This window comes from Narcine bancroftii, chromosome 10 (genome assembly GCF_036971445.1).
Source record: "Narcine bancroftii isolate sNarBan1 chromosome 10, sNarBan1.hap1, whole genome shotgun sequence".
In the NCBI taxonomy this organism is placed as follows: domain Eukaryota; kingdom Metazoa; phylum Chordata; class Chondrichthyes; order Torpediniformes; family Narcinidae; genus Narcine; species Narcine bancroftii.
This window is the reverse complement of record NC_091478.1, coordinates 35,632,667-35,652,777: the sequence shown is the minus strand read 5'-3', so window position 1 is coordinate 35,652,777 and position 20,111 is coordinate 35,632,667. Positions and strand designations below refer to the sequence as shown.

The 20,111-nt window shown below is 43.8% G+C and overlaps 1 protein-coding gene and 1 long non-coding RNA gene across 2 annotated transcripts in view; one reads left to right on the top strand and one right to left on the bottom strand.

The window, feature by feature from the left end:
- papss2b (3'-phosphoadenosine 5'-phosphosulfate synthase 2b) overlaps positions 1–20,111 on the top strand; it is a 60,482-nt gene that overhangs the window by 9,964 nt on the left and 30,407 nt on the right. The window contains exons 2-6 of the mRNA XM_069900651.1: positions 8,008–8,122; positions 11,414–11,649; positions 13,622–13,760; positions 16,199–16,317; positions 18,387–18,500. Coding sequence (XP_069756752.1) covers positions 8,008–8,122; positions 11,414–11,649; positions 13,622–13,760; positions 16,199–16,317; positions 18,387–18,500 — 723 coding nt within the window. The remainder of the gene's footprint in view (positions 1–8,007; positions 8,123–11,413; positions 11,650–13,621; positions 13,761–16,198; positions 16,318–18,386; positions 18,501–20,111) is intronic.
- On the bottom strand, positions 8,282–9,786 carry LOC138744456 (uncharacterized). Its single transcript, XR_011345543.1, has 4 exons — positions 9,658–9,786; positions 9,490–9,552; positions 9,041–9,189; positions 8,282–8,860 (listed from the first exon to the last, which is right to left on the bottom strand). It is a non-coding gene; the product is annotated as an uncharacterized lncRNA (long non-coding RNA).

Here is a 20,111-nt window from a genome sequence, read left to right as displayed (position 1 = left end):
GAGAGAGCGGGGGGGGAGAGAGCGGGGGGGGAGAGAGGGGGGGGGGGAGAGGAGGGGGGGGGGAGAGAGCGAGAGGGGGGGAGAGAGCGAGAGGGGGGGAGAGAGCGAGAGGGGGGGGGAGAGAGCGAGAGGGGGGGGGAGAGAGCGGGGGGGGGAGAGCGGGGGGGGGAGAGCGGGGGGGGGTGAGAGAGCGGGGGGGGGAGAGAGCGGGGGGGAGAGCGAGGGGTGGTCCACCGCCGTGGTCATTGCCCCGATGGGTCGTCTCCTCTGCCTCTCCCTCTCAGACAGTGCATGATCATCCCACCCTCCGGTGCCCTGCTCCAAGTCCTCTACTTCCCTGGAGTCTGCAGCCCCTCATGGCTTCTGCCGATTAATAGGCACCGTCATCTTGGGTGCAGACCGGTGGTCGCGGGATTTCAACTAAAACCACTGACGGCTCCTTCATTGGGATAGTCAAATCACTTGTGGCGTCAACAACAGTTGACTGGGCAGCTGGACTCCGCGGAAGCGTTGCATCTCTGCTCACTCCCCATAGATCCATCACTACTTCACTCCTTGTCTGCCCTTTCCCTATGCCCATGCGTAACCACTGTTGTCTCAAAGTGATATACACCTGGTTTATTTTACTTGTTTCCCCCGCTCTCATTTCAATTTCCCACTGGTCCTTACATTTTTATTCCCTTTCCATGCCCTGCTCCAGACCCCCTCATCCATTGATGTCTCATTCCCCTCCCATGTAAGTACATACTTCACCCAACTTCCCTTTTCTACCGCACCGACCCCCCCCACTCTGACTTTGCGTGGTTTTTACTATCCCCTCTGACCTTCCCCTCTCAGAGGTGGAGCGCTTTATCCTCAGCAGAGGCCTCACCTTCATCTCCCTCCGTCCACACCTCAACAAGTTCTGCGTGCACAGTGATGCTGATCCTTTCTTCCGTCGCCTCCATCTCCAGGCCTACTACTTTGGCTGCAACTCTCCAACAACCCCCCCACCCCCCCCAAGACCGTTTCTCCCACTTCAAGACCTCTTCCTCCTCCTGGACACCACCTCCTGGCCAGCTGGCTGCTCTGGTCATTTTTATCTCCAACTATCTCCACTATCCCCCTCTCCTCCCAACCTCACATCCTCAGAACGCTCCGCCCTCCACTCTCCCCGCAACAACCCTAACCTCACTATCAAACCCGCAAACAAGGGTGGTGTTGTGGTCTGGCACACTGACCACTCCCTACCTTACTGAGCCCAGTTGACAGCTCTCAGACACCTCCTCCTGTCAACCCCCTCCCACAGGACATCACATCACCCATCAAGCCACCATCTCTCACCTCATCGACTCCGGGCCCTTCCTTCCTTCCCCACGGCCACCAACCTCATTGTCGCACCACCCATTTCTACCTTCTACCCAAGATACATAAACCTAACCATCCAGGCAGACCCATTGTCTCTGCTTACTCTTGCCTTGACTCCATCTTTTCTCCCCTAGTTCAATCCCTCCGCGCCTATATCCGCAACACTTCACACACCTTCCACCTCCTCCAAGACTTCAGATTCCCTGAACCGGACCGCCTCATCTTCATGATGGACGTCCAATCCCTTTACACCTCCATTTCCCACACAGAAAGCCTCAAAGCATTTCGCTTTTTCCTGGACCTCAGACCTGAGCAGTCACCTCCCACCACTTCCCTTCTCCACCTGACAGAACTTGTCCTCACCCTTTACAATTTTTTCTTTAACTCATCCCACTACTTCCAGATTAAAGGAGTAGCCATGGGTACCCGCATGGGTCCCAGCTACGCCTGCCCGTTTGCAGGTTTTGTGGAGCAAAACATGCTCCAAGACTACACAGGCAAGACCCCCCCCACCAACTTTTCCTCTGGTACATCGATGACTACATCAGGGCAGCCTCATGCACCCACAATGAGCTCAACAATTTTATCAATTTCGCGGCCAATTTCCACTCGGACCTCAAACTCACCTGGTCTATCTCTGATGACTCTTTCCCTTTTCTGGATCTCTCTCTGTCTCCATCTCAGGACATTTATTACAAAAACTTCTAAGTCCCACAAATACCTGGACTACTCGTCCTCACACCCTGTCCTCCTGCAAGGACTCCATCCCCTTCTCTTAATCTCTCTGTCTCCGCCGCACCTGCTCCCAAGATGAGGTCTTCCAGACCAGAACCTCTGAAATGTCTGCCTTCTTCCACAAATGTGGCTTCCCCTCCACCACTAAAACTTGGCCCTCACCTGCATCTCCTCCATTCCCTGCTCATCTGCCCTAGCCACCCCGCCCCTAGAAGCAATAAGCTCAGAATCCCCCTTATTTTTACCTACCACCACATCCAACACATCATCCACAGAAATTTCCAGCATCTACTACAGGACCCCACCACAGATACATTTTCCCTTCTCCCCTGTCAGCCTTCCATAGGGACTGCTCCCTCTGTGACTCCCTTGTGCATTCTTCCCTTCCCCGCTCATCGCCCCCCTGGCACCTTCCACTGTGGTCGTAGGAGGTGTAATACCTGCACCACACTTCCTCCCTCACCACGCACGATCTGAGGTCCCAAACTGACCTTTCAGGGGAAGCAAGACTTCACCTGTACCTCCAAAGAATTCATTTATTGCATCCGATGCACTGTCTTTGGGCTTCTCTACATCGGAGAGACTGGTCACAAATCAAGAGATCGCTTCGCCCAGAACCTCCTCTCTGTCCGCACAAAAAGCTCACGTCTGTCCACGGCCTTTCACGCTACCCCATCCTGAACACCCACAGATTGGAGGAACAACACCTCATTTTTCGTCAACCCCAGGGCATGAACATCGAGTACACTGCATTCCATTAATCAGCTTGCCCTAACCTTAACCTTAACCCCCCCCTTAAATAGTTATTCCAGTTCATAGTTCCTTTCTCTCTCCACCTAACCTAGACTCCTCCCCTCCTGCAGTGATCCCTCCCTCCACCTATCATCTCCCACCCTCACCACCACCCCCTTCCCCTTTTTGTTCAGACATCTCTCATGTTCCCCTCCACCTTGATGAAGGGCTCAAGCCCGAAACATTGATGATGTATCTTCACCTTTGCTACATAAAGGCACTGTTTGACTTGCTGAATTTCTCCAGCATTTGTATATGTTTTTCACTTAACCACAGTGTCAACAGAATCCTGTGTTTTATCTCTACCACCCAATGGATCCCCTCCTCCTCTGGCTCCACCTTCCTTGCTTATCATTTTCCAGCACTTGTACACTGTGTCTCTGCTTATTTTCCTCCTGTCCCTTCCACCCTTCCCCACCCTGCTTCATCTGCCTTTTTTTAAAAATCTTGTCTGTTTTCTCCCTAACCCTCCCCTACCTGGCTCCTGTCCATTATCCTCACTCCTCCCCAGTCCACTCTTCTCTTTGGCTTGGCTTCACGGACGAAGATTTAAGGAGGGGTAATGTCCACGTCAGTTGCAGGCTCGTTTGTGGCTGACAAGTCCGATGCGGGACAGGCAGACACGGTTGCAAGGGAAAATTGGTTTGTTGGGGTTGGGTGTTGGGTTTTTCCTCCTTTGCCTTTTGACAGTGAGGTGGGCTCTGCGGTCTTCTTCAAAGGTGGTTGCTGCCCGCCGAACTGTGAGGCGCCAAGATGCATGGTTTGAGGCGATATCAGCCCACTTGCGATGGTCAATGTGGCAGGCACCAAGAGCTTTCTTTAGGCAGTCCTTGTACCTCTTCTTTGGTGCACCTCTGTCTCGGTGGCCAGTGGAGAGCTCGCCATATAGCACGATCTTGGGAAGGCGATGGTCCTCCATTCTGGAGACGTGACCTACCCAGCGCAGTTGGATCTTCAGCAGCGTCCACTGATTACCTATCAAAACCTGTCTCACCCCTTCCCCTCTTGTCACCCTGGCTACTTTCCCTCTCCACTCTCAGTTCAGATGCAGGGTCATGACCTGAAGCATCAATAATTCCTTTCCCTCCACTCAACTGTCCGGCAGTTTGATCCTCCAAAGCTTCAACTCCACAAGAATGCATCCAAAGTCACCTTTCTCAGCTCTATCACCTGAGAATTTGGGCTCGGTTAATATGGAGGTTTTTCAATGAATTTAGTGCAATCTATCAATTAATCTTGATTATCTGATGTTATCATATTGACAAATGGAAAAAGCACTGAGGATTTTATTTGGTTAAGCTGAGACATTTGCTACAAAATTTGTCTTTTCAATCTACATTTTACTTTATTTAATCTGAATCTTGATCAATCTTAATGCAAAAATTGATCAGCTATTAAAATATGTAGAAGTGAAAAATGTTTACCAAAAATTTTGTCTTGCAACATGATTTACGATGTTTACTGAAATGCATCACTCAGAAATACAGCATAACTCTGATTATCTGAAATCGGATTCTCCAAAATCCTCCGTTATCTGAAATGTTTAAAAAAAATTTTGGATAAACAAGGAAATCCAAAATCCTCATTTATCTGAAATTTTTTTGGAGCCGAACTGACCAGGGACGTCAGGCTCCCAGCGGCGGCAGCAGTGGAAACCTCAAGCTCCTGGGCAGGAGCGAGCCCCTCAAGCTCCTAGCACAAAAGGGACCTACCTCGGTGTGGAGGCATCGGTGATCGGCAGTAGCCAGCATTTTTTTTGGGTGAGAATTAAATATTATTTTAATGCTTTAAAAGCCTTCCCTTGTTGTTTAAACACTGATACAAGTGATTTGTTGTTGCTACTGGGCTGTTTTCAAAAAAATGGCCAGTTCTCCAAAAACACTGCTTTTTCGACATAGGCCTGGTCCCGACCATTTCAGATAAGAGTTGTACTGTAATAGCCTAATCTAGAAACTATTATTTCAGTGACAGACATAAATATATTTATTTTAAATTGGTTACAATGGTCACTTGTGAGACATCTTGTCATAAATAAGGCTCAATTTACAGCATCTGGGTTCGTCCTAAATCCCACAATGTTCAAAGTAACAAGATAGTTCCATGACATAAATTAAGTACAAGTTTGAAAAGACACTGAACAATGTAAGAATAAACTTCCTTAATTATTTTAATAAACAGCTGCATTCATAACATTTCATTTTGGAGGCTTTTTTAAGTTATTTGTGACTCTGGCCTGAACATAATCTTTTTTTTCTCCCAATTTTAAAAGGATGCTTGTTGAGTGATACATTATCTTGCAGTTGGGAATTTCTGAAAAAAATAATAAGTTCCCCTTATTCATAATATGAATCTTCCTGCTCAGTGAAACAAGTAAGTCTGCAGATGCTGGGAATGTGCTTAATACACAGAAGTGCTGGAGAATCTTGACAAAGGGCTCAGGCCTGAAATGTGGGTGATGCTGTAGGTCTTTACCTCTGATGGACGTGGCAATCCTGCTGAGTTCCTCCAGTACTTTTGAGTATTAATCCTCTCATTCGCTTCAGCTTTGTGCTGTTTCATTCTTGTTTGGTGCTGTTATCAAGCAGCAAGCAGGAAAGTTCAGTGAGTGAGAAATCAAATTACATGACAGTAGTTACCACCATGCAGCTTCAACAATAAGCATTTTCATGTGATTCTTTAATTCCTTCATAGTGGAAGATGCTTATGGGTGAATTCTTTTAACCTTGTAACAGATTTGTGTTAATCTTTAAAGTTAAAATCTTTAGTTGTATATGTCTTAGTAGAGTAAGTTATAGAGTTAAAATATTGAACATGTATTCTTAGTAAATTAGTTGTGGGCTGGTACAGGGTCACACACAGGTCACATTTTCCATTGCTGTTCCTTTAGTTAGTGCTAATGAGATTTTATTAGTTCGTAACAACTGCCAGATGGGCCTGACCCAGTAAGACCTTGGTTCAGTGGCAAGGAGCGCCAAGGCAATTGGAGATTTGGTTCTGCTGCATGGACCTTATAATGGGATGACAATTTTCAATTTAAGGATGTGTGATTCTTGCCCCACTGTTAATCATCTGCTGTGTTCGGCTGAGGCAAGTAACTAGTAGTTATTCCGAGATGGTAGCAAGTTCATCCACAATGCACCTCAATTACTTTCTAGTCATGATCACCCAGCATATTTTTGATGTTAGAAAAAAAACTAGTGGAGGTCTTCTTACTTGTGGCGTGCACACCTTTAAATGGTTAGTGTAATGGAGGATTAAAACCATGTGCCCAGATGCTTTTTGCTTAAACTATTGGAGGTCTTCTTACTTGTGGTTTGCACACCTTTAAATGCTTAGTGTAATGGAGGATTAAAACCATGTGCCCAGATGCTTTTTGCTTAAACTATTGGAGGTCTTCTTACTTGTGGCTTGCACACCTTTAAATGGTTAGTCATCAAGTTACAGTCTAAAGATTAATAAATGTGAAGGGCAGCCTTGAAGGTTCTTGTAAATCTGGCAGTATGAGTTTAAGCAAGCAAAATTTTTAATAATTCATTTCCCAGCATCCCTTTTACTAAAAGGGTTTGATACTTTGCCCCTTTGTTTTGTTTATCATGAATCGTGTAACATGGTGATCTATGAATATTTTGTACTATATTTAGTCATTTTCTGCTTTATTTTCAAATTATCTATATTCCTAAATCTCATATAAAGCTCTCCCAGATCTGGTTCTTTTGAGCATGGGCAAGAAGGGAATCTGTCACAAAAACATTTTGAGTAACTGTCTCACATAATGTTGACGTTTGGGAACCCCAGTACCATCTACCATTTCTAACATGGAAGGGACCACCTCACCATTGACAAAGCACTGAAGACTGCATGGCAGAAATAACCCTCACATGGAAGGATGCAGAAGATTTGAAAGTAAAACACCAATGTCTGCCGACACTGTGGTTGATGTTAAAAACACAACGCTGGAGAAACTCTACAGGTCAAACCGTGTGCTTTATATAGCAAAGATAGAAATACATAACTGACGTTTCAGGCTTGAGCCCTTCATCAAGGTATGGAAAAATGTTGACAGGCATTTGTATCTGCTTCCTCCAGTACCCCTGGCAGCCCATTAGGCACCTACCATTCTTTGTGTAAAATATTTACCCTCACACCTCCCCATAAATCTGCTGTACCATGCCTCAAACACATGTCCTCCAGTGCATGATGCTTCTACACTGGGGGAAATATTCTGGCCGTCCCCACACTGTGAATGCCTCTCATAATTTTATAAACCTCCCTCAGCCTCTAACCCTAATGCTCCAGAGAATTATTAATGCCACATCATTAATTCCACAGGCAATTGCCTACTTTTTCTTTCCTGTTCAAAAATAGGGTGTTGATCAATAAGACTCAAAAGGAACATAGCATAAATTATGCGATGTTGCATCCTGGATCTCTGGTCTTTAGAAAAATGTGGGACAATCTATAGAAACTTCGAAGAGCTTAAAGAGCCATGATGTGTTTGCTGCTTTTGTTGGCATGAAACTCTTGGGCCAGGGCATATACTTACAAGATAAGGGGGCAGTCATTTAAAACTGAGCTACCTAGGAATTTCATCTCACAGAAGGGACGGAATATTTGGAATTCTCTATTCTAGATGGTGTGGGGGCTTGGCCATTGTTGGTATTTACCAAAAAGGTAGATTTAAAACAAAAAAAAATTCTGCATTATAAAGAACTGGCAAAGAATAAGAGCCGAGGCCTGGGGCAGGTCACTCATGATCATATTAAATGGTAGGCTGAGTTCAGGGACTAACTGGCCAACTCCTGCTCCTATTTACTTTTGTCCTTGTGTTCAAGTGAAGCAAACATTCTCTTCTGCGACATGCATCTAACTGCTGGCAGAACTCGACGGGTCATGCAGCCCCTGAGGAGGTAAAAGGATGGCCAGTGTTTTGGGTTTGAACTCTGCATCCGTGCAGTTTGCTTTTCTGCACCAGATTCCAGAATCTGCAATCTTTTATGTCTTCATCCTTCTTTGTAATTTTTTCTTGAGATTCTTCGGTTTTACAGTAAACCTGGGAAACAAGTCCGGTGTATTTTGTTTGCAGTGTTGCCTTGTCAGAAAATGGCTAACAAATGATATTTGCTGTTTTCACAGGAAATTCATAAATCCACCAATGTGGTGTATCAGTCCCATCATGTTAGTCGAAACAAGAGAGGTCAAATTGTTGGCATTCGTAGGGGATTCCGTGGTTGCACCGTCTGGCTGACAGGTAAATAATAGTACATTATCTCAATTTATTTAGCATCCATCTAACTCTCATTGTGTTGTGATTTACTTTGAATCTAAGGTGTACAGCCTTACAAAGGCACATAGCGAGATGTCAGGAGCTATGAAATTAAAGCAACTGATTTATTCAGCTCTCCAGTAATATTGCTCACATCCATGTTTTTTCACTTATGTATATATTATGCTTTATTTCTTTTTATACACAAATTATTTCCAGATTTTACCTATTCACAGGTTTCTAGTCATTTTGATCTGTTCAAAATAACTGCTGTCGTTGTTGTTTCTGCTTCCAAACTTGAGAAAGGTGTCCTTCTTTCAGAATCTGAATCAGCAATTATTGCCCTGAACAAGTCACAGAATTCATTGTTTTATGGCAGAATCACAGTGCAAACATTTATAGAAACCAACTTACAAAATAAATAAAAATAGTGCAAGAAAAAGTCAAAAGTAAGGCAGGGTCCATGGTTCATTGTTCATTCAGGAATCTGATGGCAGAGGGAAAGAGCTGTCCTTGTGCCACTGGATGCTCAACCTCAGGCTCCTGTACCTTTTTCCCAATGGTAGCAGAGTGAAGAGGGCATGGCCTGGGTGGTGGGAGTCCTTGAAATCCGAGGCCACTTTCTTAAGACACCACCTCTTGTTGATGTCCTCGATAGTTAAGAATCTGCATTGGAACTCTAGATCCCACTGTCAGACTGTCTCTTGGCTGTTGTTAAATCTGCTAAGAAATTCAAATTGATTCCATTAATTTGTTGAATGCACAACAACAACAAAAAAATCTCCCAGCTCATTTTCTATGAAGGGGTCAAAGTCTTTGTTAATGACAGTAAGATCTGTAGCTCTCCACAATTTAACATAGTTTAGGATTATTATTAACCTGAACATTTTGTACATATCCTACCCAAATGAAACTCTTTTTGCTTTCCATGCCATTAAATCAATTGCTGTTGAAATGTGTATTTCAGAATCCATCTCAGTCAAGTGAACACGTCCTTGTGTTTCTACGTAACACATTTTGATCATCAACATCAATTTCCACAATGTTACTTCCTGGGGAAATAAAACATGCAGGCATTTATATGGGAATTTCGAGGATCTTGTACCAAGTGCTTTGCACCAAAGTTTCCAATGTAACCTGCCAGCCATTATACTGTTCCTTCACACTCAGTGTTGCAAGTTTCTGCTCAAGGGCTAGTATGCACTGGGTCTCAATTTATTTTTCAATCTTTTAACCAATAACCCTTGCTTCAATCAGCACCTGTAACTTTTTCATGCTCAAGTTCAAGGAAGCTGTTTCAGCTTCCAGAGTTAGCCCACAAACCACCATTTTGTACAATGATCTCCTTTTACCTTGTTGTTTTCTTGCCACCAATTGGCAAAGTGTGCAGAAGTTCCTTACTTTGAGTCCAAGCACTGCAGACAACATTTAAAAAAAAAACAGACAGAAAGACCAGTTAGAATGTGTGAAACTAAGGGTAGTTCTCTAACCATACATGCAAACATCATGTATTTACATACCCATTCAAGAGCCTTTCATTGATTTGATGGATCATCCAGTTAGTATCACGATCTGTCCCTCTTTCTGCAGGGCTGTGTCTGCCAGACCAACAGTGCTTGTGTGAATCAAAATACAACTGAAGTTGTTGGAAATCTGAAATGAAAACAGGAAATGCTGGAAACACTCATCAAACTGGGCAGCATCATCTGTAGGGTGGGGGGGGGAGGTGTAGAGTTTATGTTTTAAGTCTGGGACTCTCAGTCAAAAGTGGGAAACTAAGAAGTAGCAGACAAAATTGGGGAGAGGTATGAAAGGATTGTTTCTGCTCTGATGAGACTAACTGAGTTAAAAATGGTTAGGAGCAGATGTTCTTCCTTTGTTTTATTTCACCCCTCTTCATTGGCAACTTGCACTGTTATTACGGGCCCCAAGCTTGAGAAATAACACCACCTTTCTCAGGGCATGTTGCAGCCTTCTAGATTCAACATCAGGTTTCCCAACTGCTGGTAATTCATTCTTTCCACAGACACTCATCTCTGAATGACTCTTTGTTTCACTTATTGGTGGGGCCATGGGATAGCAACACCTTTCTGTGTGCCTTTGAGGCAGGCAAAAATTTACGCATCCTATGCATCTCTGCAGATGACGATAAAGGAATCTTGTTTCTTTATTTCTGTCGGTATCAGAACAGAGCAGTTCTGCCAGCTATCCATCCATGACATTGGCTCAGGGTTTCCTTTCTCCACTGACCTAGCCTGGTATATCGCAAAGCTTTCAATTAGGACTACGTTATGCAGACAAATAATCTTCCAGCCTTCATAATAGCCCATGTGTTCTGACCCTAAATTAGATATCCCCTTGGTTCAAACCACAGGAGTACATGAAAATAGGACCGGGTCTAGGCTACCAGATCCTTCACATTGACTCCACCAGTCAATATTTTGCTGCCCTCAACAACTCTTCTGCTCCAGTTTCCCATGACCCATTTCTCCTTCCCCTTTGTAATACATTGAGTGATCACACCTCTGCCGCCGTCAGGAACAGAAAATTCCAGAAATTCACCGTCCATTCCGCCTCTCTCAGCTTCTCTTCTGTTGTGTTTTTCCAATGGAGCTGAATCGTGACCGGAATTGGAGATTAGAGCATTCAGGGGGAATTGTGACATGAGGCTGGTTAAAACCAAGCGATCCATAGCAATGAGGCTGATGCCATTTTTATTTATCATGGCTGGCTTGTGAAGCAATAGGGAAACGTAGGAGCTGGTAAAACAACATGTTGAGTGACTTTGCTTTAATTTAATCTTTAATTTCATTTTATGGTAGAACCCCATTCCAGCCATTGAAACCTGTGCCACCCAATTAACCTACAACCCCATATGTTTTGGAGGGTGGGAGAAAACCACAGCACCTGAGGAAAACCCTCTCAGGTCTCGAGGAGAACACACAAACAACTTAAAGCCAGTGCTGGATTTAAGCCAGGGTGGCTGGTGCCGTAGCCACTACACTAACCCTGCCACCCACTTAAGTTGATTATACAGTTCATAGGGGATTACAGCCTTTGTCACTCGTACCTTGAACCACAAACATTCCTCTTGCCAATTTGTATCTTCTCTGATCTTTCTTTTCCTTCCCATCTCTCTCCCTCCCTTCTAATAACAGCCCCTTGCAGAACAGCTAGTGTGGTGAAGCAAACTGATAGAAGGCCTTGAAACGTTAAAGACGTTATTGTCAGCTTACGCTAAGAACTCTCGAAACAATGTCTGTATTTTCTACGCAGGTTTGTCAGGAGCTGGAAAGACCTCGATTGGGTTTGCATTGGAGGAGTATTTGGTGACCCATGGTATACCTTGTTACTCTCTGGATGGAGATAACATCAGGCAAGGATTAAACAAAAACCTGGGCTTCAGCTCAGAGGATCGTGAGGAGAATATCCGCCGTATTGCTGAGGTGGCCAAACTGTTTGCAGATGCTGGTCTGATCTGTGTCACCAGTTTCATTTCTCCATTTGCCAAGGTAATAATAAGCTCTTTGACACGGATATCCTCCAGGATGCAAATTAATTTAAATCTCCCCTTCTGTGCAGAGGTGGGAAGAAAACTAGGCATGCAAGGCTGCTGGCTTTCGTCGGCGTAAAGCAACCGGCCAATCCAAAGCAAGGTCCTGAATCAGTGATTAAAATGAAACTCAATCTCGAGGAGTCTTTGTGACTGCAAGGCAGATTCTCCAGAGGGAATGGATAGCCCAGTAAATAGATCTTTGGAGAATCTGTAAATGAAAAGTAGGGTACTGATACCATTGCTTAAAGGTTGGGTGTCCTGGCATTGCTGATACAAAAGATAGCTTAATTGATGATCTGCAAAATAGCAACAAGGCACCTTTTTAAAAAGGCACAATGATACTTGAGTTCAGTTTTAAGTGACTGATTTGGGTGTATTCCTTGTATGAGCTGAATAAGAAAGATTAATTTTTTAATGTCAAACAACTATAGCATTCAGTACCACATTTCACTATTAGTTCTTTGTCGAAACAGATCCCTAATCATTCCAATATTTCAAAAGTTCAAACCTTTTATGTTATGTTCATAACCCCAGGTTTATTAATTTTATATTTTGAGTCTCATGTTCAGATGGTGCATAGAGATTTGATCAGTGTAATTGAGTAAATAATTTCAGTTCATAACTGGGTTAGTAAAAAAGGCCCTATTATTTCATTGGGGGAAAAAAAAACCCCGCAGAAATACCGGAGGAACTCAGCAGGTTTCAGTGGAGCCACAGGAGGTAAAACCAACATTTCAGTCCTGATCCCTTCTTCAAGGTATGAACAAAAAGCAGGCATAAAAAGGCTGGGCAAAGGGCAGGAGGAGGAGTGAAACCTCATATCCCGTCTGGCTGCCCTCTGTTACATTTCCGGTTTCCATTGCCTCTCCTTGCCCATCTCTCTGCCTCCCCTATCCCTGCCTCTACTTTTCTCCAACCCCTGCATTCACAGAGCCACCCCCCACTCCCCCCCCCAGCACCAGTTCAGTCCAGTTCAGTTCTCCAAACCCCGTTCAAGTATGGTCTTTTGCCTGTTGTCTGTGTTCCTTTCTTTGTCCTTACCCTGTCTGCTCTTTGATTGTACCTTGAAGAAGGACTCGGGCCCGAAATGTGGGTTACACGTCTTTACTTCCTTTTGGACGGTTCGTGACCTGCTGAGCTCCTCCAGCATTTCTGTGTTTTTCCTACAATTACAGCATCTGCAGACACTCTATTACACATCATAGGCCAAGGGCCCTAGGTTTGATCCTGACCTCTGGTTCCATCTGTGCAGTCGGCACCAACTTCCCTTGTTTCCCCCACTGCTTTTCTCCCGTCCCAAAGCTGTTCTTGTTTGAAACTGTTGTAAATTGTCCCTTGTTTAGGTAGGTAGCAAGTGAGTCAAGAATTGAGGTAATAAAGGGAATAGGGAAAATAAATGGTAGGAATAAGATTAATGGGAAAGTACAGAGAATCAGCATAAATATCAAGAGCCAAATGGTCTCCTTGTGATCATTGGATAAATTCTCTCCAATGGGGAGTTATAAAACAGGAAGAAACCATCTGATATTTAATAGGTTTTCAGTAACCTATGGTCATTCTAATACAGTATTTGATTATTTTAATTACAGCCCAGATATGTGATTTCATTATTAAAACCTTAACAAAATATCACATTAAGCTAATGAGGTCAAAAGTACACACCAATTCTAATAGGAAGTTTGCAGATTATGGTGAATTTATTATCAATAGCATATTTTAGCAAATGATCAGTTAGTATATTCATTGATAGGATTGTGAATATACAACTAATCGGCTGAATACATCACATTGTACTGACTTTTAACACAATAGTCTGTGCTTACAACATTATATGATTGCCATGCAGAGACATTTAGCAAGGAATTAATGAATCAGTGGCCTCCGAAAATTGGATCACAAACCAACCGTATTAATTTTGTACATTTCAGGATCGCGAAGATGCAAGAAAGATTCATGAGAATTCCAACCTTCCGTTCTTTGAAGTCTTTGTTGATGCTCCTTTAGATGTCTGTGAAAGTCGTGATGTGAAAGGTCTATACAAGAGGGCAAGAGCTGGAGAGATAAAAGGCATGTATTTCACTCGCAAAGGTCACATCCTTGTCACCAGCTAAATTTCTCCTGAATACGTGGGATCGATTCAGGTTGAAGCAATTGCCACATTTGTGGCTCTCAGTTTGCTGCTTGCCCACTGAATAGGCAGCCTTCACTATGTATAGAGAGGTCAGTCAGAAGACTGGGAAAACAAACCAATGGCTGGGATGGCCATTCTGCTAATCTACAGAATGATCTTGTTGATTCTATGCCAAGAAGATGGAGGCACAACTGACAACTGTAGCTATGTTGATCTGTGACCCACAGGTGTAAGGATACAGAACACCTCAAGGAATTTTTAGGAGGAGCCGCTATTCACCCACATTTCATGGATGTTTGACTATCTGAAGGGCACATATATTGCTGTGAAATAATTCCTTAATATACACAATTTTCCTGATTTGGCTGATCAGGTTTGAACCAGCTCACAGTGCAATTCCATTCCCCCACTGACTTTTCCTGTAATCTGTTGCCCCCCACATTCTTATTTGGCCCCTTCTTTCCTACCATCCACCTTCACCAGAGATAATCTGCAGTGGCCAATTGACCCACATGCTTTAGGGATGTGGGAGAAAACTGGAGCACTTGGTGGATGGGGAGTGGGGGAAAGTATTTTTTTCTCCAATTATTTGTGTGTTTGTATTACCATTAATGGAATTTAGAAAAATTAGAGGGGAGGGAGAATCTGAAAAAATAATATAAAGTAATGAAAGAAAGAAAGAGAGAAGCAGGGAAATTGTTTCCACTGGTAGCTGCGACCAGAACCACAGGATTGAGCCCCAAGATTCAGGGAGTAGAATTACGATCGCGATGAGAAGGAACTGCTTTTTCCAGAGAGTACTGATTCTGTGGAAGGTTGCCTCATTAAATATATTTATGACACAGTTAGAAGGTTTTTGTTTTTTGCGAAGTAGAAGAACTAAAGGTTGTGGCATAAAGCCAGGTAGGTGGAACTGAACCCAGACAAGACAGGCCATGTTCTCAATGAATGGCATGCCATCATGAGGAGAATGGGCAAATCCCACTGCGACAGCACCCAGGGTTAGGGTGGAACCAGGATTCACAGGAACTGTGAGGTGGAAGCTCCATTTACTGGGCCACTTTTCAAACCAGTGTGTCCTGTACAGGTATACGATCTTTTATCCAGAACCTTTGAGGGACAGTGTGTTCTGAATTTCGGATTTTTACGGATTTCGGAAAGCCAGATTTAAGCCCACCCGAATTGTGCTGCCGTATCCACCCCCACCCCTCTACCCGTCGCCCTGCCGTCTCCCCCCCCACCCCCTCTTGCCCGCCCGACTTGCGCTGTCAGTCTCCTGGCCACCTGACTCGCACTGCCACTTCTCTCTCCACTTGTCGGATTTTGGAGCTTTCTGGATTTTAGATATCCGGATAAAGGATTGTGTACCTGTACTTGGCTGGTTCTGTGGGCTAAGTGATGCACCATCAATTACTTGAAAGACTATTGCAGAGAAACCAATAGGGTTTTATTCATGCTGTTCAGTTGTCCTGCACTGAGCTGCAGGGGGCTGAAGGACAGACACCTTTATACAGGAGCCTGTGGGGAGGAGCCACAGGTACAACCTGCCAATAGGTGTTCCTAACCAGACAATGCATAACAATGGTTTACCCCACTAAGAAGTTTCTGCTGAATGATTGACTGGTGATTCAGTTTCACTTCTGAATGAAAAACAAAAAAAAAAACTGCAGGTGCTGGAAATCTGGGAAAATACCAAACAGTATTCGCCAAAGGAATTTCGGCCGTTGGTGAATCTGTCTGCCTTGCAGGCAAAAGTGAATTTCATGTAATAGGACAGTGTTTTACTACTATGGCAATAAATTGAATTTTGTTGAAAGAGAGAGATAGCATTTAATTCAAAGATTCACGAACCAACCCTAGTTTTGGATTCTCAATGTTTTCCTCATCTATTCTGCAAAACCTTTTCATATTACCAAAGTTCTCTGCCAGTCCCTTGTTTCCAGGATCATAGATTCAACTCAGATAGGAACATTCCAGGCATAGCGGTGGTTTGAATAACCTCCTTCTGAAGAGCATACTTTGACTTATTCTCTCCTCCCTTTCCAATGCAGTCAAAGGCACCATGTATTTCTTTGAGTTGAGGTCCTGGGTGTGTTACCTATACGAACCTATGAACTCCTAAGCGTAAGAGGATTGCAGCCAAACCTGATTGTACTCGTCATCCACGCCCACTCACCTGTGCCAAATGGGAGTAGAAACCTATCACCCTGCCTGGGATAACCGAGATCGGAGTGGTATAGTTTTATCCATCTGGCTGTTGGATGAGTTGGCAAACTGCCTTTTATTATAGCTATAAGAGCTGATCTTGATTAACTCGGTGAAAGGCCATGTAAAAACCTTAATCTTTGATCTGACATGTTATTGCATGACACAGGATTCACTGGAATCGACTCAGAATATGAAAGGCCTGACAGATCTGATTTGGTGCTGAAGACAAACCTCACATCTGTGAATGAGTGTATCCAACAGTTGGTTGAGCTCTTAGAAGAGAGGGTAAGCAAAATGGTCCTCTAGGCTTCTCTTAAACACAAAAAAAAAACACTGGCCCATCGAGCCTGCTCTGCCATTCAACGAGATCATGGCCTGTCTGACCATTGACTCAGCTCCACTGACCTGCCTTTTTCACCGTAATTCCTCCACTTCCCAAAAATCTTTCTAACTGTCTCATGAATATATTTAATGAGGCGGCCCTCTACTGCTGCCTTAGGCAGAGACCTCCACAGATTCGCCTCTCTCTGGAAAAAGCAGTTCCTCCTCGTCTCTAAATTCTACTATGTCCCCTAGATCTGGGCTTGCCTTCCCATTCCCTGCTTCTCTCTTATCTACTCCGTTTTGAATTTCATGTTTCTGTAAGATCCCCTCTCATTCTTTTAAATGCCACCAATGGCATCTTGGCAAGGCTGCAAATAATTTCTGCAAGCACACCAATAAATTAGAGGCAGAGAAAAACCCCATAGACCAAGCTGTGACACTCCTTCTCTTGATGAAATCCACCTGATCATCTGGGATATGTCAAAACTGATTTTCAAATCAAAACTAACCTTGGGAAAGTAATATCTGTAAGAATTCTCTCTGATCTCATCCAACATTGTGTGAGGGAAATGTGTCCCAACAAATGGTACCAGGTTTGATGTGGTGCAGGAAGAGCCACTCTATTTTTTTCAAAGAAGCAGAAAACACAATTATTAATTCTCAGTTTTTTTGTATTATTAGAATCATAGAAGCATGGAACACTACAGCACAGAAACAGGCCCTACTAATCTGAGTTAATTGATATTCTGCTTCATCCTACTGTCCAGCACCCCGGACCATATCTGTCCAAAGCCCTCCCATCCATGTACCTATCCAAATTTTTTCTTTAATATCAAAATCGAGCCCACCTTTACCACATCAGTAGCAGCTCATTCCACACTGTCACCCCTCTGTGTGAGGAAGTTCCCCCGAATGTTCCCTTTACACATCTCACCTTTCACCTATTCTTGAGTTCTTGACTCACCTCACGCCAGTGGAAAAAACCAGCTTGCATATACTCTATCTTGCATACACTGCTCTCAAATCTCCCCTCATTCTTTGATGGTCTGGCGAATAAAATCCTAACTGGTTTAACCTTTCCCTGTATCACTTTTTCCCTGCTTCACTATTTTTTTACTGACTGATTTTGAATGTGCAGACACTTAGAACAAGTCATATTTTGGCAGGTTGGACCTGCCTCCGGGTTTAAGTGGGCCCCACCTATGATGGCATTACATTGTGCAAAGCCCTGCCACGGCTCAGGACCTTGCCATTTTATAGCAGAATGGGTTTAAAGAATGTTCACAATCACAAGGCCCTTTCAAATTGTCTTATAAAATTGGGTTAACCGGGCAATTTACTAGGCTGAAGATCCAAGTACAGGGCTATTTGAAAGGGCAGAACCAGGCAAGCCCAGTCAAAATCCATCCGGGTCCCAGATCTACTTTGGAGGAGGTCAGGGAACCCAGTAAAAGCTACCCTCCAGTGACCCTGGAACTTGGAACAGAAAGAACACAGGGACGCATCACTCACCACGTCATCGCAGGGGTGGGACCCCCCCCCCCCTTAAATCACGGAGTTGGTGATTTATCAGGTAGGTTAGGCTGCTCTTTGAAAGGTGCTGGAGGCACACACGACCCAGTAGTCTCACCTGGGTCCCAGGAGGGCTACCTGGGTGCTGCAATTTGAAAGCACCTACAGATTCACATAAACTAAACAGATACTTGGTAAGGAAGTGTGAAGCGTGAAGAGCTTGCTGCCATCACTGAGTTCTGGATAGTTGCAGTTGTGGTTTAGAACTGCTCTAATGTGGGATTTTCAGCTTCCTCTGTGAATATTATCTGCAAATACCATATCAATGATATTAGTTGCAGCCCATAAGATCAGTATAAAACTTTGAGTGACGTAATTATCAAAATTAAATAGAGTAACTCTCTAACTGGCATATGTATGAGACTCGTCTTGAAAGGTAAATTAGTGAGAGGTATTCGGACTTTCTCCAAGATGGGCCAGCGGACTATGTGACCACTGTGTTTTATTGCTACCCAAAGGGAATTGTTCCTCCTGCCATGAATGAAGAAATAAAGGAGCTGTTTGTCCTTGAAAACAAGCTGGACTTGGCACAGGAAGCAGCCCAGGTTTTGCCCACACTGCAGATAACGAAGGTAATTTCTCATTCTGCCCCTTAAACACTTTGGTTCTGTGAAAAGCTGCTAGTAAATCCAAAAATGCAAATGTGATGATCAACGTTTTCCACAACTGCTCTAGTTAAGCTTGGCTGTGGAAGAGTAGAAGCCAATCTCCCAGTTGTTTCTCCCCCACCCCAACTCCTGGTCCTCACCATCCCTTCTGACCTTTCCCTCTCAGAGAGTGTCCCCAGTAGATGCCTCATCTTCTTCCCCCTTCGCCCACATCTTCCTTTTGCCCCTCCCCTCCCCCACCTTCTCATTTAGATGCCTGCCAGTTTTCTGCTCATTCCTTGTCGAAGAGCTCAAGCCCAAAATGTTGGTTATGTATCTTGGCCTCCAGTGAACATGTATTAATTGTTATCCCTCAGATGTGTTATTTTTAAAAAATGTAGCTGTGAAACATTTTGGGGCTTGAACTCTTAATCACTGTTGTTGGGGAATGTTGGCCAGTAGCAATGGACTGAGGGATTTTTTTAATGCTGTGTGATAATGTTTTTATTAACTCCATTAGATGAGTGCAGGAATGCAGTCAGGAACTTTGTCCACCCTGTGGAACTCAGGCACTAAGGCTATGCTCAAACCTTGGAACAGATCTTAATGGAAAGGTTAAGATATTGCCTCAAGGACCACTGCCAGAGAGTTAGACTTCCTTCAACTTCCAGGTTGTTCTTCTTCAGGTTTTCATTGTATTTTGTTCTCCCATAGCTTCCACCCTTGTTTGCTGATTTATCTTTTTAACCCCTTCTTCAATTACATTCCCTTTTGCTATCTCCCAGACCTCCACCACCCCCCCATCTCAGATCAACTCTCTGTCCACTTTACCTTCTCTCTAAGCTACCCCATTGATCAGCTGCCTAAGTGATTGATCATTGATTGCCTCAATACCTATATCCTAGCTCGATCATGTCCTTGACCGACTAACCCCCAGCTTTTGACCTTCCAAAGTGACTCCTTCCCCAGCCATCTCCAACATCTCTCATCCTGACAGCCATCATGATTTTCATTCCTGATGCTCCAAGATTCACTCCCCATGTCCCCCCCTTCTACTCGTAGCCATCTCCTCAATTCTTGGTTTCTCTCACATTTTTCTCCCACCCCCATTAATCCTATTATGACTTCCTCTCCCCTCTCCATGACCCCCTAAGTGCTTTCTTTGTGCCCTCAGTTCCACAAAGGTGTTGGACCCTTATTATTCAAGTTAGTAAGGTAATATATAGGAGAAAATTCGACCTGGTCTTGGGGAAGTAGAGTTTTGTCTGTCCAGCTTATTGTTTTTGAAGTCTTTGATTGGGCATCATTAGATTTAAATAAAATTCTGTGAGCATTAATTTTTAAGATAAAAGCCCACCTGAATAGAGAAAATTCCTTTTATCATTAAAGAAATTATTTATTCAGTATAATTACAAACAATGATGTACATGAAGTCATGGTGTATGGGTCTTGAAGGGAGTGAACTTATACAATGGGGTTAAGAGTGCCAATCAGGTCAGCTTCTTTGTCCTGAATAATGTTGAGTTTCTTGAGCATTGATAGAGCTATGTTCATCCAGACAGGCGGCAAGGATTCTGTCACACTTCCAACTTGTAC